The sequence below is a fragment of the Martes martes genome (genome assembly GCF_963455335.1).
Source record: "Martes martes genome assembly, chromosome: 10".
Lineage (NCBI taxonomy): Eukaryota > Metazoa > Chordata > Mammalia > Carnivora > Mustelidae > Martes > Martes martes.
Window position 1 is genome coordinate 76,556,248 of NC_137898.1, and position 23,404 is coordinate 76,579,651.

A 23,404-nucleotide genomic window follows, 5' to 3' on the forward strand; every position below is an offset into this window, starting at 1 on the left:
GCCATGATGGCATTTCACACTCAGGCCTATAAAACAGCAGGCCTGACACCCAAAGGGTCACACATGGGAAATTCCTGAAGATAATAATCTTTTGTGTGTAGCCTGAAAGCCTTCAACACATTCAGTACATTTTGTCGAATCAACGAATGGGACGAAATTTAAATGGGGTTTTGAAGTGGATAAGTTGAGAAGTTGGTGTCAGCCAAACACTGACTATCTAATTGTGGGACGGTTGGAGAGTTTATCATTACACATCCTTTTTTATTTATATCTCTATACTGAGACCTGAAATATGAGCGACTCTCGTGACTATCCTATTTTTATAACAGAACTATTTTTTATTATTTGAAATAGCTCTTTTAAAGTTGTCCTCTTGTTTTCGTTCATTCTCTCCACTGGTATGTCTAGGCACAGGAGACTGAAGGCTAGAAAAAGTCTGGGATCTGATCACAAAAGGCCCTGGATGTCAGGTTGAACTGGGATTTTACTCCATAGGCTACTGAGACACGGTGGTAGGGCAGCCATGGATGGTGATAAACGGAGGAGCTGTGCGGTTAGATTGTTACTGTTACCCTGTGGCAAGTGCAGACATGGAGTCACAGAGTGGTTGTGTGACTTGTGTGAGACCACAGACTACCTAAGGGGACAAACAGACGTAGAGCCTGGTTCTCTGGACTCTGGAGCTTTCTCCACTACCTTCAGCTACCATCTTTCTTACTAATGCCACCAGTGCCTTGCCACAAAACAGGGACAGTGCAAAAGAAAAGAGATAGCTGGAAACTTCTGCCTCTTGCCACAAACGAGCCTCATTTATCCAGGAGGAAGAATACAACCGAGCATAAGGGATCTGAGAGCCAGGGATGCTTGCCCTGAAGAGCAGAGAGATGGTCTCATGATCTCATTTGCAGGGGATTGAAATCAACCTGATATTTGAATTCAGTCCATTGACTCAAATAACATTAGATCTCTTAACCTTCACCGAACCTCTTAGGTCCGGTGGTAGAAGTGACCTCCATCTCCCTGGAATGTCTTGCCAACAGGCCGCTGTCCTCCCTGCATTGCCATGCAACCAAACCTCTAACTGACCTTCTCTGTCCTTAAAGGCTCCTGGGTTTCCTAAAAAGCATAGAAAATCCTGAGGTTTTCCTGAACTTCCATATATTCCAGGCTCTCGATTTTCAAATTAACAAATTAATTGCGTACTTGGTGCAGGTGATTAGGTGAAATTATAAAAATGAAATATACTTGACAATGACATGAGAGGATACGTGTTGCATGGCGGGTGCTTCCGTGTGCATCTCATTGCATAGTCACAGGTGTCCCATGAGACAATAGGAGCCTTCCTAGATTATGGGCAGGGAAGTTGGACTCACCTGGTCAAGATCATTCAGCTGGGAAGCAGGTAGGGGTGGAAACAAACCTGGATCTTCCTTGACTGTCATTTTAGACTAGTTCCCAGATGGAGGGCTTCCAGAAACCTGCAGTCATCGAGTCGAAAGCAATACTGAAAACATTTATTGTGAAAATGGTGAAAGAACAAAAAGCATGCAGGATATTCAAATGCAAGGACAGGAGGACATCGATAACATTCATAAGTATTTGCATAAAGTCATTCCTTCTTCCATTCAGCAGTCATTTGTTGAGGGCCTACCATGTGCCAGACACTGTTCTAGGTACCACAGATACGGCAGGTGCATGTGAATCTCCTATATTTGTAAGCCTTACATTCTACAAAAGGAGGTAGACGATCAATAAATGAACACCTATGCAAACAGGATTACAGACAGAGAGGGTCAAGAGGGAGAGACTTTCAGCAGAGTGACCAGAGAAAGGGGAAGTGTTCTCCCTCAAGAGGGGATTTTTGAACCGAGCTCTATGTGATAGAGAAGGGATCAGCCATGCAGATTATGGGAGTGGGGTGCGGGGAGAAGAATGTTGCCAGGAAAGGCCAAAGACAAAGGCCTAAAGCAGAAGTAAGCTTTCATGCTCCAGGAACAGAAAAAATTGCAGAGTAGCTAGAATCTGGTGATAAATATCAATGTTTTGATGAATTGAATTGACTTTGTTAAGTAAGAGACTTTCAAAAGGAAGACTAGCGAGAGGAAATCTGGAAGAGGACATTACCTAAGGAAAGAAGAGCTCAGAGAAGAACTAGGAAACCCAAATGGTGAAGATCTTGGCAGAGTTAAGAGAAGTATGGTGCTTGGATTCCTTTAGGATAGTTTGATGGTGGGTCATTGATGTTTAATTGGATTGGTCCTACAACAGCTCAATGGCTTAAGACAAAAACACTGTCCATACATCGGATTTGCATTTTTCTGAAGCAATATTGTAGTGGGAAGGTTTGATGTGGCCCCAGGCCCGCTGGGAACTGAAAAGCAAATAGAGATTCTCATATGAAGATGTCTTTCTGGTGAATGAAATAATCAACGGAAGGTAGAATAAATGAGAAAGCCATTCCTGTACCTTTTGCAAATATTTTGGTTAAATGATGGAATAATCTTAAATAGCAGAAGATCAAATTGAATAAGAAGAGGAGTCTTGTATCCTCATGGTAGGGATAATGATTCTGGAATCAGACAATTTGATCAAGGTTGAAATCTTTGTCACTAGATGTGTAACCTCTAGCAAGCTTTCCTTGCTAAGTAGCTAAGACTTAGTCTCTTCTGTCTGAAAAATGGGGTGATAATGGTGTTTAGCAATTTAGTAACAGAAATTTAGAATTTGGGGGAGGATTAAGTGAAGTGTTGCCTGTCGAGTGCTCAGAACACCCCTGGTTGCATAGAGAATAATCAGAAAATGGTATCAGTTCTTAGCTAGGTCAGGGAGGAGCTGAGGAGATTGTTTAGAAACGTGTGATTATGAGGAAGAGAAAAGAAAGTCATAAAGCAGTTCTGAGTGTTTTTGAACAGGGCTATTACCTAGTCAGAGCTAAGCACTGTGGAATCTGACAAGGCACTGTCCCTCTCTGTGCCTCAGTTTCCCCATCTGCCAGCCAAAGTGGATGCCAGGGCAAGATGGCAAACACTCTCACATGCATCCAGCCTCGAAGATCTGTTTGGTAAGTTAGTCCCGGAGACCTGGCATTCCATTGTGATCTAAAACTAGGGTGACCAGTCATCCTGGTTTCCCTAACACTGAGGATTCTGTGGAACAGAGAACTAGGATTTTGATTGCCACAACACGACCATCTCTGGCAAACTGGGATGGTTGCTCACCATGCAAAAGTGTTGTTTCCAAGAGAAAACGAAGAGTGGTGAGGAAAGGCCCTATTTCAGAGGTAGCTGAGTGGTGTTCTTCTAGCATCCTCTACCTGTTTCTGTGTTAAGCTCAGGTACTGGCTTATCAGGTGGTCTTGGTCTCTCTATTGTGAGCCTTGCAAGAATGGAGAGCTGACTGTTGCCGTTGGCATCTGCAGTGCTGTTTCTTGACGTGTGAAGATGAAAAACACTTCCATGTTCATAAAAGAGCACCTTGCGGTGCTTACTGTCCCTAGGGGAAAGGTATCACAAATAATACAGAATTCCAAAGTTTCCCTTAAGGCCTCTCAAAGTAACTTTGGGACAGAACTGTAGTCCTTCTTGCCTGCATGCTGTCCCTGTCCCACCAGAACATGGTGAAAGGCCATTTTCCTCCTTGTCTACCTGACAGACTCCTCGTTCTAACCCAAGAGAGCCCATCCTGGGAAGCCCCTCTGGGTCGCATGTTACCTTTTTGCATAATTCTACCTGAGTCTTTAACCGCTCGGCTATAATCATGTATTCACTGCCCGTTCGCCATTTCTCCCAGGTTTCTCTGAAGGCAGGTACATTGGTGCCAAGTCTGCAGTGGGAATTGACTGTCTGTACCTCACGTCCTATTAAAAACCCAGAGCCCAGGGACGCCTGGGTGGCTCAGTTGGTTAAGCGGCTGCCTTCGGCTCAGGTCATGATCCCAGCGTCCTGGGATCGAGTCCCACATCGGGCTCCTTACTCCGCAGGGAGCGTGCTTCTCCCTCTGCCACTCTGTCTGCCTGTGCTCACTCTCTCTCTCTCTGACAAATAAATAAATAAAATCTTTAAAAAAAAATTTAATTAAAAAAAAAAACAAAAAAAAAACCCAGAGCCCAGAATGGCTGCTGAGACCGTGGAGTGCCTCCTCTGTGCGCTCCTGTCCGCTGCTTCAGTTTGTTAAAGCAAAGCCTTCTGACGATGTTCTTTTCCAGAGGAAAAATGATACCCATTAATATAATTTCAAACCTTAGTCTCTCTAGCTTGAGCCCCAGACTCTCTAGTGCCAGGACACCAGTGTGACTCAGAAGAATTAAAATTGCAGCAAAACTAAATAGTCTTCTGGAATGGATGCTAAACCAGGCGCCAAGTTCCATGACATGTAGCATTGAAATATACAAGTACTAATTATCCACTAATTACAACCACAGTAGAATTGAGCTCATTTTCACTGAGAAAGGACTGACACAGTGTTGTGAATGGCTTAAAAATCTACTCTCAGGCTCTGTAGGCTCAGCCATTTGTTGAGAAGATACTGAATTTCTCGGAGGGCTAACAAAGAAGATGACATTTTCTTTTAATCTGGGTGGCGTGTTTATTTGGCTAGTGGGTTTTTAAATGGGTCCCTCTTGTGTACCCACCCATTACAAACAGTTAGCCCCAAAGACAAAATATGAAACTGCTGAAAATGTAGAGGAAACGTTTGCAACTGTGCTACTGGCCCCCTCTGCTGACTTCGTGGGAGGGCTTGGAGGTCAACGTTGGGATGCCAAGAAAAGGAGGAGGGAAAGACAGACAGAGACTTGAACATAAGTGCCCAGGATACCCACCAGCCCCTGCAGCCCTTAATTTTCAGTTTTCCAGGGTCAGCTGTCCCTTTCTCATCCCTGAAGTAGGAGGAAAACTTCAACAAGCTTCTGCCACCTCTCCTAAGGGAACCAGTAAAGGAAAACCAAGCAAATAATTACAGTACACTGATGAAGGGCTCAAATTTAGGAGTCCCACTCCTAAATTTGATGGTCACTTGGTTGTGCGGCTCTTAACAACTGATACATATTTATGTTGATCTTCTGGATAAATAGGGAATAAACAAGATCTAGAGACAGATTCCAGGATGGTCTTCAAGGCTGCCCACCTCCCCTCCTCACTACACCAAACCCTATCCCATGAGCCAGTATTTGCTGCCCTTTGATTGTTTCCCAACCTTACTATTTCAGTTATTCCCTTGGAACAAGAAGCTAAAATGGCCATCTAAGTCCCTCTTGTGATGAAACATGGCGGAGTTTCCCTCTTAGCACACTCCTTGCTAGATTATTGGTTGCATGTCGGAAGAATTAATTCATCAGATTCTAGCCGGGAGTGTGATCCTACAAGGGCCTTTGACTTGTCCTCCATTTTGATACTCACTGTGGAGCGCCTTGCGGACCTAGAGAAGTCAGAGGTTTCCTACTTTTCATCCCCACATATGCACTCCTAATGTTCTTTGCGAAGTGAAACATGGGCTGAGCCCTCTCTGACAGGCAGTGAGCAACCCTACTTCTATGTGACAGGTTCTTGGATAAATAACATAATTTAGTTAAACAAAAAGTAAAGGCAAAAGAGAAATAAAATACATTTTAGAAAGAGTCAAGAAAAACTCATTAGCATTGGCAATCTGCCATTTCCCCCCATTAACCTCAATTAACCACACAGACTGCAGACTCTGACATGTGCTCCAAAAAAACATGGCTGTATGAACTTGTAACGTTTTGCATTAAAAACCCAAAATAATAATTATCACAGCACATAATTCCATTTTGAAATTTATTTGGAAGCTTTTCCCAAAAGACATGGGCGCTTTTACAAGCTGTAATATCAATGCTGAGTGAGTATTCCCACAGATAATGGGCCATCACCTGCTCTGGGTGGTGGTACCTGTGGATGCATTCACACACGCTTCCGTTCACATTTTCAATAGTATATTTTGTTCATCCAATAGACTAATATTGATTGATCCCCATCCATATGCACTTTGCTAGGCATGGAAGATACAAAGACTAGCCTAGTTTCCTATATTTTTTTAAAAGATTTTATTTCTTTATTTGACCAGAGAGAAAGGGCACAAGCAGGGGGAGTGGCAGGGGAGGAGGGAGAAGTAGCCTCCCCGCTGAGCAAAGAACCCAAAGCAAGACTTGATTCCAGGACCCTGGGATCATGATCTGAGCCGAAGGCAGACCCTTAACTGACTGAGCCACCCAGGCACCCTGTTTCCTATATTTTTTTAATGAACATGAATGAATAAAAGCATAGTTGTCCTGGAGAGGTCACAGCCTGCTGAGGGAGACAAACAATAAACAAAATACAAAGTAATAAAGCTAGAATGCAATTAAAGTCCTCTATAAAAGACCATAAGGAGTATACAACTCTTCACTGACTTCATACAGCAATTTTTCCCAAGGAGTTCTAAAAAATTCTAACTTCTCCTCTATTTCCACTTCTATTTACAAGGGGAAAAAGAATGTTATATATTACTCCTGGTGAGGAAAAGGGGATTCCTCCCCTAGTAAATCACTGCTGTGTTACAGAGGAAGAAACAGAGACACAAAATTTTAGAGACTTGCACAAAGTTGCTGCACTCACAAATGATTAAGCACATATTTCAGCATTTGTAGGGGAGGTGGTACTTCTCCCAAAGCACAGAAAGACCATGAAATTCCATTAATTCAGACTCTTGTGGAAGAGGATTTTACAGCAGTTGAAAATGCAGATTCTAGAATACTTCAGGAAACACACGTTTACTGCTTTCAAATCAACACATAAGGTTAATGCAACTATTAAAGTGTTGCCAAACAAAAGACCTGGTTGGACGGACTCTAATGAATAGTTACATAGGCTATTTGCAATTAGAACATCAAAATGGAGGTTGTTAAAATTCAAGTGCTTTGCAAATGGTTTATCTCAAGTACATTAAATATTCCCCTGGGACCTTTCCACCCTATTAATTTACCTAGGTAGTACAAAGGTAAACTTCAACTATCCCCAGAACTATTACAAATCCTCAGATAGGTGGGATGCAAAATAATGAGGTTTTACAGTGTATATATAAATTTAGGACAAAAAGGAAGGATTGAATTATGTGGAAATTAACTGGGAAACGTGTGATATAAAAAGGGGGGTGGCTTGTCAGTCTTCTGATAACATTCAAAGCTCTCCATAACAAGCGATATTTTCCCTAGATCTTTTTTAAATTGAGTTGCAAAACATTGCTCCTACCCAAGACCTTGTACAGATCACAGAGCAAAGCTGATCTTACAAAATGGCACGCCTACAAAGCACAAATGTGTTTTCAAGACTTTGCACATCCTCTGAGTAATTTGCACTTTCTCCAACCTTCTGATTTTATCTGTCACATGAAAACAGATGTAGAAACAAATTATTTGCAGTGAAATCATTTCTAAGGGGAGTGCAGTGGTGGTTTTCACACTTCTGGAGTGTGTAGAAATCAAAGAACTTCATAGTGTTCATCTGAATATGTAGAAGGAAACTTAACTCTCACGGACTTGGTTATTACATTTGCAGACATTTTCGGAGGTGACATGTCTGAAAACAGTAAGGTGTCCCTCTTTTTTATTTTTAAAATTTTTAAAAGATTATTTATTTATCAATTTATTTGACAGAGGGAGACACAGCAAGAGAGGAAACACAAGAAGGGGAGTGGGAGAGGGAGAACCAGGCCCCCCGCAGAGCAGGGAGCCCGATGCGGGGCTCCATCCCAGGACCCTGGGATCAAGACAGGAGCCGAAGGCAGATGCTTAAAGACTGAGCCACCCAGGCTACCCAAGGTGTCCTTCTTGAATGTAATTATAAATAGCATCCCAGCGCTGTTAGAACTTTTAATAAAAATAAAAGATAATGCACTGCTTTTTATAGATGGTACTTCTGTTTTTTAAATAGCCCAGCTAAGTGCAAGGTCCTATGCCAAACACTTTGTCTATACTATTTGCTACATAGAGCCTGTGAGGGAGTTAGATCTATCCCCATTTCAGAGACTACAGACTTAGAGAAGTTGTATAACTTGTCTTTGGTCACACAGCTAAGAAATCAGAGAGCCAGGATTGAAAACCAGACTCATCTTTCTCATTAATTTGTTTCAGACCTAGTTATAGATTTGCTACTTCAGTTTTTTCCATCTTCTCCATCTGTTGGAATCTTTTTCACCATTTAGGGCCCAGTGCAAATTCAGTGTTCAATTTATTCCCTTAAATTTTCCAGTCACATGATTCAGTGTTTATCTTTCCTTCTTCCGGGCACCTGGACTTGCCCAGGGTATGTAATAGATCACACCGTGTATCATCGCTGTTTGCATAGGCGTGTGTCTCCCTCACTGGATGCCACGGAGACCAACGTAAAGGCTTACTGTTGTATCGTCTTATCTCTTCCCAATGTGCCTTGTGTGCAGTATGCTTTTGCTTTTGGGGTGAAGAGACAGCGTCGCCACAGAGGGGATGTTTCTCTCTGCTACCTGAGGGCCAGATGGAGCCAAGAGAGGCATCACACAGCACAAGAAAGTCCCCAGAATGAGGTCAAATTGTAGCTGAGATAAACTATTATGTTAGGGGTAGATACAAGGCATGTGTACGATCTAAAGTTCGATCTAAACCTGGCAACCATGGGGTTTAGTCCTTTGCTGGGTGGATTCAGAATAGAACTTGGTAACATTCAGGGGTGCCTGGGTGGCTCAGGCGATTAAGCCTCTGCCTTTTGCTCAGGTCATGATCTCAGGGGCCTGGGATGAGCCAGGAATCAGGCTCCTCGGCCGGGAGTCTCCTCCCCCACCTCTGCCCCCTGCTCATGCTGTCTCTCACTCTTTCTCTCAAATAAATAAATGAAATATTTAAAAAGAAAGAACGTTATTGAATTCAGTTGAGGACACACAGGAAACTGTGCATGAGGGGCCCCATTTTATTGGCCTTTAAATTCTTTTGTATTTTAAAAATGGAGTATTTTTCATTGTGGGAAAACTAGACCATTTGGATAAGCAACAAACAAACAAACAAACAAACAAAAAACCAATTACCTTGGCCGCATCACCCAGCAAGAACAACTATCTATATAGTGATTCTCACCCTTAGCTGAATTTTGGAATCACCTGGAGCTTTTGAAAAATCTCTATGCTTTGACCTATGCCCATCACAAATAATTCAGAACTTCTGAACGTGGGACCCTGGCATCCGTGTGTGCTCATGCTCCCCATGGGATTCCAAACCGCCGCCAAGCGTGAAAACCAGTCATGGTCTTGAACCAGGCTTCTCAAAATGTCGTGCACGTACAGATCACCTAGGTCTGGAAGGAGCCTGCAGGTTTGCATGTCCGAGCTCCCTGGTGATGCTGATGCTGCGACCCGTGCCACACTTCGAGCTGCAAGTCTATATACTACCTTCTGGATAAAATGTAACAATGTGTGGCTGAAGAACTTCTGAAAAGTCTTTGAACAAGTTACTTAAACTGTAAGCATCAGTTTCCTTATCTGTCCTGTGACACTGCAAGTAGGAGACATTTTACAATTTTTGTGGCCCAGATGTTCAGACACATTTGGGGGGAAGTCTTAAAACGGGAGGGAAGCACGATTACACCCTTGAACGCATAGGATACAACAACCATTATTTGGGGAGCTCATAATGAGAATTACATTACTTGAGCATTTAATATGTGCCAGGAACCAAACTAAGCATTTTAAATCAATGATTTAATTTAAGAAGCCTCATTTTACCACTAAGGAAGCTGCTGTTTAGAGAAGCTAAGTAACTTGCTGAAGACCATGCAGTTGCCTGGGGGCAGGACAGAGAGGCAAGGGCAGATGGTGTAAGGCCAAAGCCTGAGTATTGGTTAGTGCCCTGCTAACCAGTACCCCATCATGCTTCCCAGACTAGTTCACCTCGGAGGCCCATCCACAGAGTGTCCTTTAGATTTCTGGCCACTACTTCTTCCTTACCTTGATCATCAAATATTCAGAATTATGCAGAAGAAAACCTTGGCCGAAAGAGAAAGAGGGAGATGTGTTCCATATTGCACATCTGAGCACACACGTCAGTGGTATGTTAATGGCACCTAAAGATGGCATCATTTCATACGACATCCTTAATATGGGTTCACCATCTGTAGCTTAATTTCTCTGAAGAAATCCAATATGGCATTCAAGGTTTAGCTCAATTCCCTAGAGGCTTCTTCAGGTGCATAAATCCTTCTTCATCTAGGCCAAACCAGAAGGCAGAGCCAGAGGGCTGTGTGAGATTAGGAGGGAGAGCCATGAGGATTGGTGATGAGGAGAGAAACTCAGGGAAAAACAGATGGGACTGGTATGTATCCAGGTACTCGGGCAAAAGTAGACTCATACACAGCGTCTCTAGTCCTATGTGTATCTGTGTGTGTGTACGTGCATGTGTGCATGTGTGTGCATGCGTATGTCAATGTATGTGGCAGGAACACGTGATATGGGAAAGAATTATTCAGAGAAGAGGTCTTTGGAATATTCTCCACCATACAACATCTTCTTCATTATTCCTCCCTCGTTGGCCACTGTCTTATCCTTCACCCTGATGACAAGTTACCTTGACCCCAAGCCCCTAATCAATCTTGTCCATAACGAGTGGTACAGCAAATGAACAGGGCTTGCCAGAACATTAGACCTCTCCCTCCGGGCTGTGGGCAACTCCAGCCGTCAGCTGGGCCTGAAATGAAGATACAGAGCTGTGTGCCAAGCTCCAACACTCTTCCTGCACAAGCTGGCTTTTCTCCCTTCGCTACCTGTAGCAGCTGCAACATCCTGTATCCAAGGGAGAAAGCATTTCTGGCAGAAGAATCCTGCCTGCAATTTCCGTGCTGCTCAGGCAGACTTGAGAAATGCCATCCATTGGCTTACAAAGAAAGAAAATGAACCTTATCTGTCAGAAGGCCACCAGCTCTGCACCACGTGTGAGCCACAGGGTCTCCATACTTGGTCCAGGATACATCCTCACTCACACAGTTTTGAAGTTTCTACTGGCATCTTTGCAGCCACTATTTATAAAGAAAAGCTCAACCTGCAAAGGGAACCTCTGTCCATGATTTCCCTGTCAGATTTTCTTAAGAAAATTTAATAGTAGCACTGTGTACTCAGTCAAGCAACTCCAAATCTTTACACCTCATGAAACAGCTCTTAAGAAGCTTGTCTGCTGGAGCCAGTTTCCAGACCCTTTTTTTAACCCCATCATAACCGATGCATTAGCTGCTGTATATTTTTTATTTCTTGTGGTTCTTTTCTTTTTTTTTTTTTTTAAGATTTTATTTATTTGACGGAGATCACAAGTAGGCAAAGGGGCAGGCAGAGAGAGAGAGGAAGGGAAGCAGGCTCCCCGCTGAGCAGAGAGCCTGATGCGGGGCTCGATCCCAGGACCCTGAGATCATGACCTGAGCGGAAGGCAGAGGCTTTAACCCACTGAGCCACCCAGGAGCCCCGGTTCTTTTCTTTTTAAAGAAATATTGTTTAGGGGTGCCTGGATGACTCATTCGGTTAAGTGTCTGGTTCTTGATTTTGGCTCAAGTCATGATCTCAGGGTCATGAGATTGGGCCCCACCCCCACTCTGTGCTCATCGGGGAGTCGGCTTGAGCTTCTCTCTCTCCCTCTCCCTCTGCCCCTCCCCACTACACTCTCTCCTACTCTCTCTCTCTCAAATAAATAAATAAATCTTAACCCCTCCAATAAAGAAAAGAAAAAAAAAAAAAAGAGGGGCGCTTGAGTGGCTCAGTCATTAAGCATCTGCCTTTGGCTTAGGTCATGATCCCAGCATCCTCTATCAGAGATCAAGCCCCGCATCAGGCTCCCTGCTCAGCGGGGAGCCTGCTTCTCCCTCTCCCACTCCCCCTGCTTGTATTCCTTCTCTCACTGTGTCTCTTTCTGTCAAGTAAATAAAATCTTAAAAAAGAAAAGAAAGAAACATTGTTTAGTCTAAGAACACATATTATCTGGTTGTTTCTTTAAAACAAACTTAAGGGGCATCTGGGTGACTCAGTGCGTTAAAGCCTCTGCCTTCGGCTCAGGTCTTGATATCAGGGTCCTGGGATCGAGCCCCGAATCAGGCTCTCTGCTCAGCAGGGAGCCTGCTTCCCCCTCTCTCTCTTCCTGCCTCTCTGCCTACTTGTGATCTCTCTCTGTCAAATAAATAAATAAAATTTAAAAAAAAAATAAAACAAATTTAATAGGTCTCTTCACTCCAACTTTAATTTTTCCTATAAAAATCTTTGCATTTGAATTTGCATTTGCACGGAAATTTGCACTTATCGTGTGTCTATTTCATTCTCCAAATTCAGTTCACAGCCTTGCGTCCACGTGTAAATACGCAGGCGACATTTCAAGGTTCCCTGATGGGCTGAACAGAAAGGTGGAAATGGAAGTTCTAGAAGTTGGGATATTATGGAAGAGACAATAAACATGAGAATAAGGGTTTTTTTTTTTCCACTTAAAAAAACACACTCATAGTTAGCTGATGTTTTCATTTCCCTCCTTTTAAGAGACACGTGTATCCTTAAGTGTTGATTTTGTGCAACAAACAAAAACCATCAACAAAACAGAAAGACAATCTACTGAATGAGAGAAGATATTTGCAAATGATATATCCAATAAGGGGATAATATTCAAAATATATAAAAATTTTGTGGATAAATAAAAACCAGAATGCAGCCCCTCTTGTTCCTGCCAGGAAGTGACTTACCCACATCCTGCTCAGCTGGGCTCGGGTCCACCAAGAAGAAAGCAGGGTCAGTAAGAGATCAAAGAATGATCTCCTTTTAATGTTTTTGTGTTAATTAGACTCCTTACACTGAAAAGAGACTTAGCGCATTCCCAGGTGAGGTCACCGTGTCATTGCCTAGACTCTCCACCCAATAACCGGCAGGGCTGAGGCCAGGACCCAGGTCTCCTGGCTCCCAGGCAGGGGCTTTGCCACCACTGCACGGACTCATCTGCTAGGGAGATAGTGAAGAGGCTTCAGAATTAGTGTCCCTGGTACGAATGATGGCTTAATCATTGGTGACCTTGGACAACTTATTTAAGTCAATGTCCTCCTATAAATGGAGTCAGAAGAGTTCTTGTCTCTCATCACTGTGAGATTCAATGACAGCATGTATGTGAGCTGTTTGGTACAGTGGCTGGGACATAGTACTCAGCAAATGTGGGATACTATGAGGAGATCATTTGTCCACCTTTCTGCATAAATTTAATAGAAACCAGGATATGGAAGACTATGGAAATAGCCACAGAGCCCTTGTGTGTAACATTAAAGATTAAAAAGCTGTCATCAACAACAAAAATTTAAAAAAGAACAGGCTGTCAGGAGTTGTTCTAAACACCTTAAACGTTCAGCATGAGAGAGAATTCCAGAAATTGGAAAGACCTTGAAATTACTCAAAGGATGAAATAGAGCGTTCAGGTCACTTCAACTCCCATGGTTTGGGACCATTATGGCACTCTGTATAAAACAGCATTTAGCATTCTGGAAGTTTCTTTCAAACAAGTTCTGCTTACAAGGTGCTAGATTCTATGTTAAGTACCAAGAACATGAGGTGACTAAGATCTCTTTTTTACCCTTTTACTTGTACCATATTAGGAACAGTTCACTAACAAACAGAGCCACATATTGGGTGCAGCGATAATAGTCTTTGTATGTTGAACAACTGTGATGGGTTCTCCCCTAGGTTCCCGAGATCAGCAGGTCAACTCCCCCAAATCTCTGCCTTCTTGAAACTGTGGTCTAGAAAGGGATCCTGACTACAGATGGCTTACCTGAAAAACACTAGAGGGAAAATCAGAGAAGGCTTCGCGGAAAGGCAATGTGTGAAGTGTTTGGAAGGACGGTGAGGGCTTTTCCAGATATCTAGGGGTGGGCGAGGAGAAGTAGAGAGCTGAGGACGTGGAGATAAGAAAGGCAGACTTAGCACTAATTGTAGCTCACAGGGCTGATAATTCTAGTTGTGTTTTTTTGATGCTAAACTCAGTTTCCCACAGTCCTGGAAAATTATGCTGAAGCAGCTAAGACCCGCTTTGCTTCAAGTAGCACTTAAACAAAATGTGAATGTCACGACACTTAGATTACACAGCTGCGACCCAGGACACCCACAGGGAGAAAAAGCTGGGAAAAGATGTCATCCCACAAGTATGGCTTCTCTGACCATAACTACTTAGAACACTCTATGTTCTCTTTTGAACAGGAGTGACATTTTCGTGCTCAGGCTGTTTCTCAGAGAGATTGTGAGAGTCCCCCGTCTCCACAACAAAAAATCAAAGCTAGTCATTTTTAAAGTAATTGCATGGTTTCAGCCATATGCTCCCCCCCCTCCTTTTAGTGAGTATCATTCACTTAGTACTGGCACAATTCCCCTCCTAAATTGGAGGTTTGCATATGTAATTATATCAAATGATGTGTTTGTTTATATCTCCGAACCACATTCAAAAGCTCGCCTATGATTTATCTTTGAAATTCAATTTCATCATGTCAGTCCCCAATTTACTATGCCCAATGGGTCTTCAGTTACATGTGTGATGTCCACGCCTCTCTCCTGCCGAGATTACACAATGGGATTGCCCGTCCACCGTGATGCATCAGAAAAGCTGAAGAGAGAGAGTGTGCTCTGTTTTATTCTCTCCTCTTTTCTAAGGCCCAGCTACACTCAGCAACCACAGAGTTGTTAAAAATGAAGACAGAGCATTGGCTATTTTGACAAATTCCTCTGGACTGTGAGGATGGATCACTGCATTCCTTTCTGACTGAAAACCAGTGCTGCTAAGGGCCAGAGCTCATCCAAGTGTGTCTCTTTGAGAGAAGAGAGCTCTTGCCTCTTCTTAGTGTAGCTGGTTCCATCTTCATAACAAGGATTATTTCCTAGCGCAAATAGCTACCAGTTGTAGCTTTAACCCCAAAACGTTCTGTTCATTATTTTTATGTCCCAGACTCCCTGTGGACACACCCGATTACACCATTCATCCCAACCCCTCCCTCTTCATGCCTGATTCCTAAAGTAATGTCTCTGTCCGTTCATTCATTTATTTTTAAATGTCTGTCTTCTCCAAACATGAGGGGCTTGTTAAAATCTAAAAGGCAGAGTTTGTGATCTCTTCCTGATTTTTAAACAGCTTTACCGACATGTAATTTACATGCAATGACATTCACACATTTAAAGTATACAATTCAGTGGTTTTCAGAATGCATGTGGAACCGTGCAACCATCATCACAGTCTGTAATTTTAGAGCCTTTTCATCACCCCAGAAGAAACCTTGTCCCCACAAATAGCATTTCCTGTCCGCCACCCTACTTCATCTGATTTCCCACCGATTTTCACTTTTGACTTAGTTTTCTTTTTAACCTGCCTTTTACCATCTATCTGTGAAAATAACAATAATGGAAACACAGAGAACTAAAACCTACAGAGGCTTTCCTGCCTTTCTTCCAGGAACAGAGTCGGCTTGGCTTTGTCACGCTCCAGGTTCCCTGTTGCGTGTGTTTCAGACTTTTCAGGAAGGCTGTCTCTTTCTCGGTTGGCTGTTAAGTATGTGCAAAACACATCTTGGGATGGAGATGACAGGGGTGTCGCACTGCTCTCTCAGTCCTACATAAGCATTATGCAAATAAGTGGCTTTCCTCGGAAAGGAAGGAAGGAAGAAAGGAAGGGGGAAGAAATCACCCTAACACGAATCAGGAAAGGAAGCCTGACCTCTTCCCTGTGCACAGCACGTTATGGGGTCCATGGCTTCCTGACCCAGTGAGGACGTGACACAAGTGTCCTCGGGGAGAACAGAGGGCAAAGGGCTCTTGGTCTTTTGTGCCTGCAAGAGCAGCAGGCAACCAGCAGAGTGAAGGCTGATGGCCCTTTCATCCATGTATAGCCTCCCTCTAATAAGTGTTCCTCATTCCTATTGTGACTTCTCACAGAGGATGCCCCCTGAGGAGGTGCTGAGGTTTGCGAAAGCCTCCCTTCCCTTTCTGAGAAGACAGTTACTTCTCACTTGGACAGTGCCATTGTGACATGTGACCCTGTCGGATAGAACAGCCTGGAAACGAAGGAGTCAGATTTCTGTGTGAGACGCCCCTTCGTGTGACCACGCTGACCCTCAGTCAATCTGAACCAGAGAGCAGTGCCCCCCTTTATTCTTCCTTTATCACCTCAGCCACCGGGGCACCCACACCATCTCTGTCTCCCCCTCATTCGTCCCCAACCCTCCCCGCCCCCACCCCCGGACACACTGAGCCAGATGCTAAAGCAGCTCGATGCATTTCATTCCTGGATGTGGTTGGGCAGAAAAATTAATGTCAATAAAAAGTCATGCTGAGATTCAACAAAGGAGAGTGGAATGGCACAGAGCTGCCTTTCAGAATTAGAGAACCTGTTCAGGCATCGTCCCAAGAGACTTGGACACAGTAAATGAGAGGTGGACTAGGGCACAGAATCTGAGTTTTTGAGTTTCCCCGGAGGGGTTCTGATGAGCAGCGAGGGAAGAGAAGTTACTGATTCTCCCACTTCAAAGTCTTGATACCAGTCTCCTCTCCGAAATCTCAGACAGTAGCTCATCTTTGTATCCCAAGAGTGCCTAGCAGTGCGCCGCCATTCCCGTGGAGACACTCCGAATGTGGTTTCAAATGAATATGAGAAGCCGGCACCCCCGGTCCACCTGCAAACACTCTCCCGTCACACAAAACAGTACCTTCCTGAAGAAACACATTCTAAGTCTGCGCAGAACTGGAGATTAGAAAATAAATAATCTCCTCTATAGCAGCTTTTGTCAACTGAGCATTAATAAAGTTCCTATTCTTTGTTATAGGCCGGCGGCTAGGGGGACAGCAGGGCTTCAAAATAAGAAGGCAGAGCCTTCCCATGAAGGAACTCTGTCAACCTGTCTAGTGGGGAAATACACACATGTGAACAATGGGTTCTAGCACAGAGCGAAGAGCCGTGATGGAGGAGTGTACTGGTTGTGTTGGGACACACCAGATGAACACACAACCCTGAAAGACAGATCACCTCTCTAACATTCGAGCTAAATGTAAACCATCTATAGGTGAAGCAGTGGGGGGTGGGGCATGTTCCAGAAAGAATTCACGGGAAGGCACATCATTTGCAGAGTGGGAACACAGCCTTCCCTCCCATGGGGTGTGTGGGCAGATGAAAGCGAAGGGGAGTGGAGCCATTTTGTAAAGAGATATGCTACCCTCAGTGGGATTTTATTTTGATGCCCATTTCACCTCTTGGGCCCTCTTCTTGGCTTTCTCTAAAATCCACGTGCTCCCACCTACCAGGTACATGTAAAACAAAAGCTGGAGGTCATGAACTCCTCAGCAGGTCTTGGTAAGATGCCTTTTCCAAACTTCCTGTTCCTCACTCGTGTGGGGAGTGAGTTTGACATGTGATTTTCCCTGCTCTTTTCTGTCCATCAGCACAGGTCGCAAGGTCATCCCAATCCATAGTCTCGTCTTCAGGGACGGTGTAGCATCAAGAAATGGAATACAAATTTGACCTCCTAATTGCCATTTGACAATAATAATAATAAAACCTGCAAAAGACAAATTGGTGCAATAAACTGGGCAGCCTTGAAGGTTGTGGCTTCTCATTGCCTTTTCTTTGTCTTTATACTCAAAGGGGTGATTCGTTTACGGGAAACACCGTTCGAAGGAAAGATATAGAGATATTTCCCATGTGGAACTGATTTTGTGTAAAGATTTCAACACATAAAACAAAATGATAAAATTACAGTGTGAGGTCTTTGGTATATAAATTATTAAATTTGAAATAATTATGTGTACAAGTAGCTATTACCGAAGTAACCTTCCTTGTCAAGGGTAACAAAAAATTATATCAGCATTAAAAAGTTAAATAAGAAAGTGCTGTTTCATAGCCTGATTCTGATCAGCATCAACAACCTATTAGTGTTCAAGAACTCTGAAATCTTTAATGAGGTTCTTACTGTAGAATTTCAGTCATATGCAAATGAATCATTGAAATTCCTCATTATCAGGAAAACGATGGTTCTTCAGTGAGTTTCTACATCCCCAGAGTGATTACAGTACCTAACGGAGGTAAGCAGAACCAGAACAAATTTTTCAGGTTTCCTTTATAAATTCTATTTCGTTGTAAGAAAAATTCACAGACCATCTTGACGGGCACTGGGGATTGAAGAGTTACTGTTCCCCATCAGTTTTGCTTTTCCTTTAACTGGATTTGCTTCCCATGCTCAGTAAGCGACTTGCCCCAGATATTTAAAAGTCAAATATTCTCATTTCTACGCAGGTCTGATTACAACAACTTCAAGGAAATTGGATCGAGAACAGCAGGCAGAACATTTTCTGGAGGTAAGTGCATAGAGGGAACTAGCATTCATTAAAACTGACTTTCACTAAACTTCTTTAACCTTCAATGTAAACTAGAACTTTAATATATTTGAACTACGAATTCCTAAATGAAGATATCTTTCTTGGGCTGCTTGGTTCTGAAGTTGGAGATTTCTGGTACCTTCCTCCAAACACACTCCTATGTGCCAAGCGGGGGTGGTAGAGCGAGCAGCCTTTGCCTTCCTCTGAAAACAAGCAGGTGCATAGCTCCTCTGTCAATCATCAGAAAAGAAGGTTCAGAAGCAGAGCCCTAGGAGCCTCCAGGGTCTGGGATGTGAAGGAAGAAAGAGCCAAAGGGCTGTGATCAGAGCAAAGTACATCATTTGTGAAGACGCAAGTTGCTTTTGCTTCTCATTTCTTTTCTGGGGAGAGGGTTGAGGAAGAGAAGCCTGCTAGTTGATTCACTGCCTGAGACAACTGTTTCTGAAACCATAAAATGTACTCCTATAATTCATTAAGACAGAAACAGCAGCAATATAAACTGTAAGAGTGTTATTTCTGGAGGGAAAGAAAAAACCACCATAAGGCAAGAAATGAGAAAATAGACATGAAAGAGCTTCATGGAACATTCTTTCTATACATATCGACTATCTTTATTGGGAAGCTTGGAGTCTGGGTAGTATGTATGGCACCGGGATTTCAGTGTGACAGTCTGATACGGAACAGATGACAACGCTTGAAAGTTAGGGCTTTATTAAGGTTTTATCACACATCTGCGCTTCTAAAATGGTCTGTTAGTCCCCAAGAATCGCTTACTGGAATCCTCAGGTCCCCCCCCCACACACACACACACACTCTTCAAATCTCTCCTGGTGTTTTCCTTTAAATCAGTTCACCAGCAATGATTTCTTTAACAGGCCCTAGACCAGGAAGTGGTGCCTAAGGATCCGGGAGCTGCCCAGCCAAGATTCGCTTGCATGGCTAAAAGCTGTTTAATTGCCCTGGACCTCAGTTTCCCCTACTGTGAAATGTGGCACATAATTACCACTCCATATACCTCAAAGGATTGCTATTAGAACCAACCCTTATATTTTATATCAAAGTTCTCTTAAAACTCTTAAAGCATTATACATAATAAAGGATTATTATTATTACCATGCAGCATTGTGATAATCCTTTTAAAACATTGCTATCATCTCATAAAGATGAAAGACTCCAGGCTGCCAAAAAATAATTATTATAATTCTTTTTTCAAACTCATACCACTGGGCTGCAGTTCGCGTCTGGTCCAGAATTAGAGTACATTTGCCAGAATAATAACACCTTATATTATATTTATGTGCTCCTTTTCTTCGCAACAGAGGCCAGGACTCCTGGGGAGGTGGTGTGCTCATATAGTTGAACCCATTACCTGCCCGCAGGGGAAAAGGAGGGTGTCTCATTAGCTGGGGAATCTGCCCAAGATTGCTTACTGCCTTGTGCGGGCAAAGGGTGGTGTCTTCGGGGGAGGGGGGGGCGGTTTGTGCAGAGTGTGACTCTAGGGAAGAGTGTTTTCCAGGCATTTGAATTTACTTCCCAAAAGAATCCTTAACTCTTTTGCATCCTTTACAGACTTACATAAATACTGTCCAAATATTTCCATCTTGAGGGTAACACCACTGTATCTGGCACATCATTTCCCACACCAGATATTAATCTGCCTAGGGAAGTCATGCCGCATAGCCGCTAGCCATCTCCCTAGAGTTGTTAGGGGAAATACGTGTCTAACACCCCGTCTGGGATCTGGCACTAAGTAGGTACTCAGTAAAGAGTTGCTGTACCTATTGCAGTTTTATTATTAGCATATAGTGCCATGATACCTAAGCCTTCCAAATATCCGACTTCATCTGTGCGCTCCAGGAGAGAGAGTTGCTCCAAGACAGCTGATGTGCAGACAGGAGCCTCAGACAGCAGCCCCTGGACTTGACCTGGGTCCCAGGGTCTGCCCTGCATGCTGGGGATATAAAGTAAGCAGGAAGGGGCAGGGGGGCACATAATAAACAAGTAAAGGCTGTAAGTTCAGAGACAAGCTCTCCGAGGCCACTCAAAGAAGTCTCCACGATAGTGTCTGAAAGTGGGGATGGTAGGCAACATCCAATAGACTGGTGAGGAGGGCCTCTTTGAGTAGGTGACATTTGGTGACATGAAGCCAAGATTCTGTTCAAGGCCAGTGTGATCACCCAGGCCGGTCTGATTTAAGGGTTTAAAGGTGGAACTGGGTACAGGGGGTAAGAAATGAAGTTGTAGAAGGCAAACAGGGCTGTTGTAAGGATGACACTTTTTTTTTTTCCTGAGTGGAGTGGAAAGCCAGCAAGCCTGGGTGACATGATATGCTTGCCCCAGTGTAAGCTACTCAGCTGAGCCGAAATGGGCCGGGACAGGGCACGGGTAGCGAGGGAGACCCTAGGGAGCTTCTAGAGGGATCCTCATGAGTCATGATGATGGATTTGGATGAAGGCTTTAAAAAAAAAATAACTAGAGGAGGCAGTTAAGGTTCTAAAAACAAACGTCGACACTTTGCGAAGCAGGTGTCTCCACTCAGTAGGTGAAAATGCGGTGGGAGGCAGGAATTGTACACAGGGTGAAGAGTAAAGAACAAAGAAGAGAGCAATTTAAAAATATCTCCCTGGCTGGGGCCACACAGCCAGCCTTGTTTGGGGTGAGAAAGAACAAAGAGGAAGGAAAAAGCTCAGCGTTGGCTTGGCGTTCGGAGACTGGCTGGATACCCTTTGGTTCTGGTGAACCCGAGCATTTACAGGGGCACCGAAGTTACCTAGGTTTCAGTTTGGTGATGTGGCACCCTGGACAGAATGGTTCCATCTTGGGCCTAGAAATTGATTTCAACCAGGGTGAAGGCAGTCGGTCAAAGGGAAGGGTCTGCTGATAGAAACCCCGTCATGATTCTGGCTAACAGGCGGCACACTGGCTTTTCTGAATTCTCAGTGTGGAGATCTGAAACCCTGGGGGCCAGCCGAACCAATCCGACTAGCCCCAAGCACCCACCATCGTTCTGCCCGTCTTCCAGGACCCCGCATCATTTCTGCTCTTTCTTTTAGTGACCTCTGTGGCTGAGGGTTTCAGCTAATCCCAGTCTTCTTCTTTCTCCCTCAGTCCCTCCATCTCCCGTTTTCTCTCTCGCACGTACCCTCTCTTGCTCTTACTTTCTAAATTGTGTAGTTCTTCGTCAGGCTACTTTTTTCCTGCATAACTTTGCTGTGATGGTTTCAGTAACATTCCTTTCTTTTTTTCTGGATGATCATGGAAAGGATGTTGCTTTAACTCAGTCCTCCAAACACTGAGTTAAAATAGTATCATTCAGAGTGCAAAATAGAGTTCTCTGCTATCCACAGATTTTTTTTGTAACTACTGATACATTCTGTGAGTTTTAAGTGCTGGGTGTGGGTAATTAACCTCCTGGAGAGCCTTTAATTGCCAAGATAACCCTATGCTCCTCTTAAACTCATATTAACCTTCTGGCTCTATTTCATATCTCTCCTTCCCAACGAAACAAAATTGACTCTTCTTGAAAGGACCTGTTTAGAGGCTGACCTGGTGAGGACACTTCTGAATGCGTAACCAGAAGGGCATTAACGATTTGTTTCTAGTTTGCTATCCCCATGATAGAAGGCGCTTCAATTGTATACCGCTGGTACTCTGCCTGTACACTGAATTAAGATATTTAGCTTGACCACGTATGGGTCGTAAGGGTTTTTGAGTCTGTAAGCGTTCACCTTCCATGTCGGATGATAAGACGACTGTGGTCACTATCAGAATCCGAGGGATTTGCTAAAGAAGAGCAGCAAAGAACTGTGGAAAGATTCGCAAGTTCAACATAGTTGTTGAACATGATCTCCTTTGGTGAATTCTAAGTGTTCACTCTTGCCAAATTTGACGTCTGTTAGATGTAAACATTGGAGTGGTCTTCTGTCCCTACTATAAAATGCAAAAATAGGGGATTTTTTTAGCTCACTTACTCAAAGTCATATACAATCCTCAGTGGTCTTTTATGTTTGTAGCAAAGGTAGAAGGCTAATTCAGGGAAATAGATGCAGGACGTTGATAACGAATGCATAAACGAAATAATGAATCAACATTTTAGCTTAGCAGTTAGGACGTTAGCCCCCTCACTATCAGAGAAGACAGCTTTGAAACAGGAATCATTGCAGGGATCACTGATCCCCTTCCCTGCACCTGCAAGGTGGGGATACAATCCCTAACACAGACTTGGTGTGAAGAGTTATGGAATGACAGGTGAAAAGTGTTCGGAACGCTGACTGTCAGACGAGGGTTCCCTGAACGGTGGCGGCTTTTGTCAGTTCTCTGTCTTACTTCTGTCTTCAGAGTGTCTGTTCTAGCACTTGGTCCACAGGGGGCACTCAAGAAATGTCCTGTGAACCATGAGAGACTATGGACTCTGAAAAACAACCTGAGGGTTTTAAAGGGGCGGGGGGTGGGAGGTTGGGGGAACCAGGTGGTGGGTATTAGGGAGGGCACGTATTGCATGGAGCACTGGGTGTGGTGCAAAAACAATGAATACTGTTACACTGAAAATTTTAAAAAAATTTTTAAAAAGTCTAAAAAAAAGAAATGTCCTGTGAATGAGTGACTACTCTAACAGGCCCTTGTTCTACCCTCAAGGAGGTGATGGATGGCAGTTTAGGATACCATGAAGTGCATGGGCTTGGAGACAGAAATAATGGAATACACTGCCTCTTTCCATCCGCCTTGCCAACTTAACTTTGATCCCCCATTTCCTTATCTTTAAAGTGGGGTTCAATGATCCCTACCTCATTGATGAACCACACAGAGGGCCCGGCACACACAGACACTGCTAAACCATTACCTGTCCCTCCCTCTTCCCCATCCACTTCCTTCTCCCCTTGTCCTCAACAAACACCTTGTCAATTCCCTTTCTTTTTCAGTCCTGGCCCCAGTATTTTGAATAGCTTATTGCAGTTCAATTATTCTTAAAAGATATAGCCACTTAAATAATCCTATAGTTCCAGCTTAATTATGTGTGAATCTTTATCTTGCGTCTGAAAGA

The 23,404-nt window shown here is 43.6% G+C and overlaps 1 protein-coding gene across 3 annotated transcripts in view; it reads left to right on the plus strand.

Annotated features, from left to right (window-relative positions):
* FAT3 (FAT atypical cadherin 3) overlaps positions 1-23,404 on the plus strand; it is a gene marked incomplete at its 5' end in the record, with an annotated part of 479,253 nt that overhangs the window by 284,851 nt on the left and 170,998 nt on the right. For all 3 annotated transcript variants that reach the window (XM_080817518.1, XM_080817519.1, XM_080817517.1), the window contains one exon: positions 18,281-18,342. In XM_080817518.1, the coding sequence (XP_080673644.1) occupies positions 18,281-18,342 (62 nt within the window). The remainder of the gene's footprint in view (positions 1-18,280; positions 18,343-23,404) is intronic.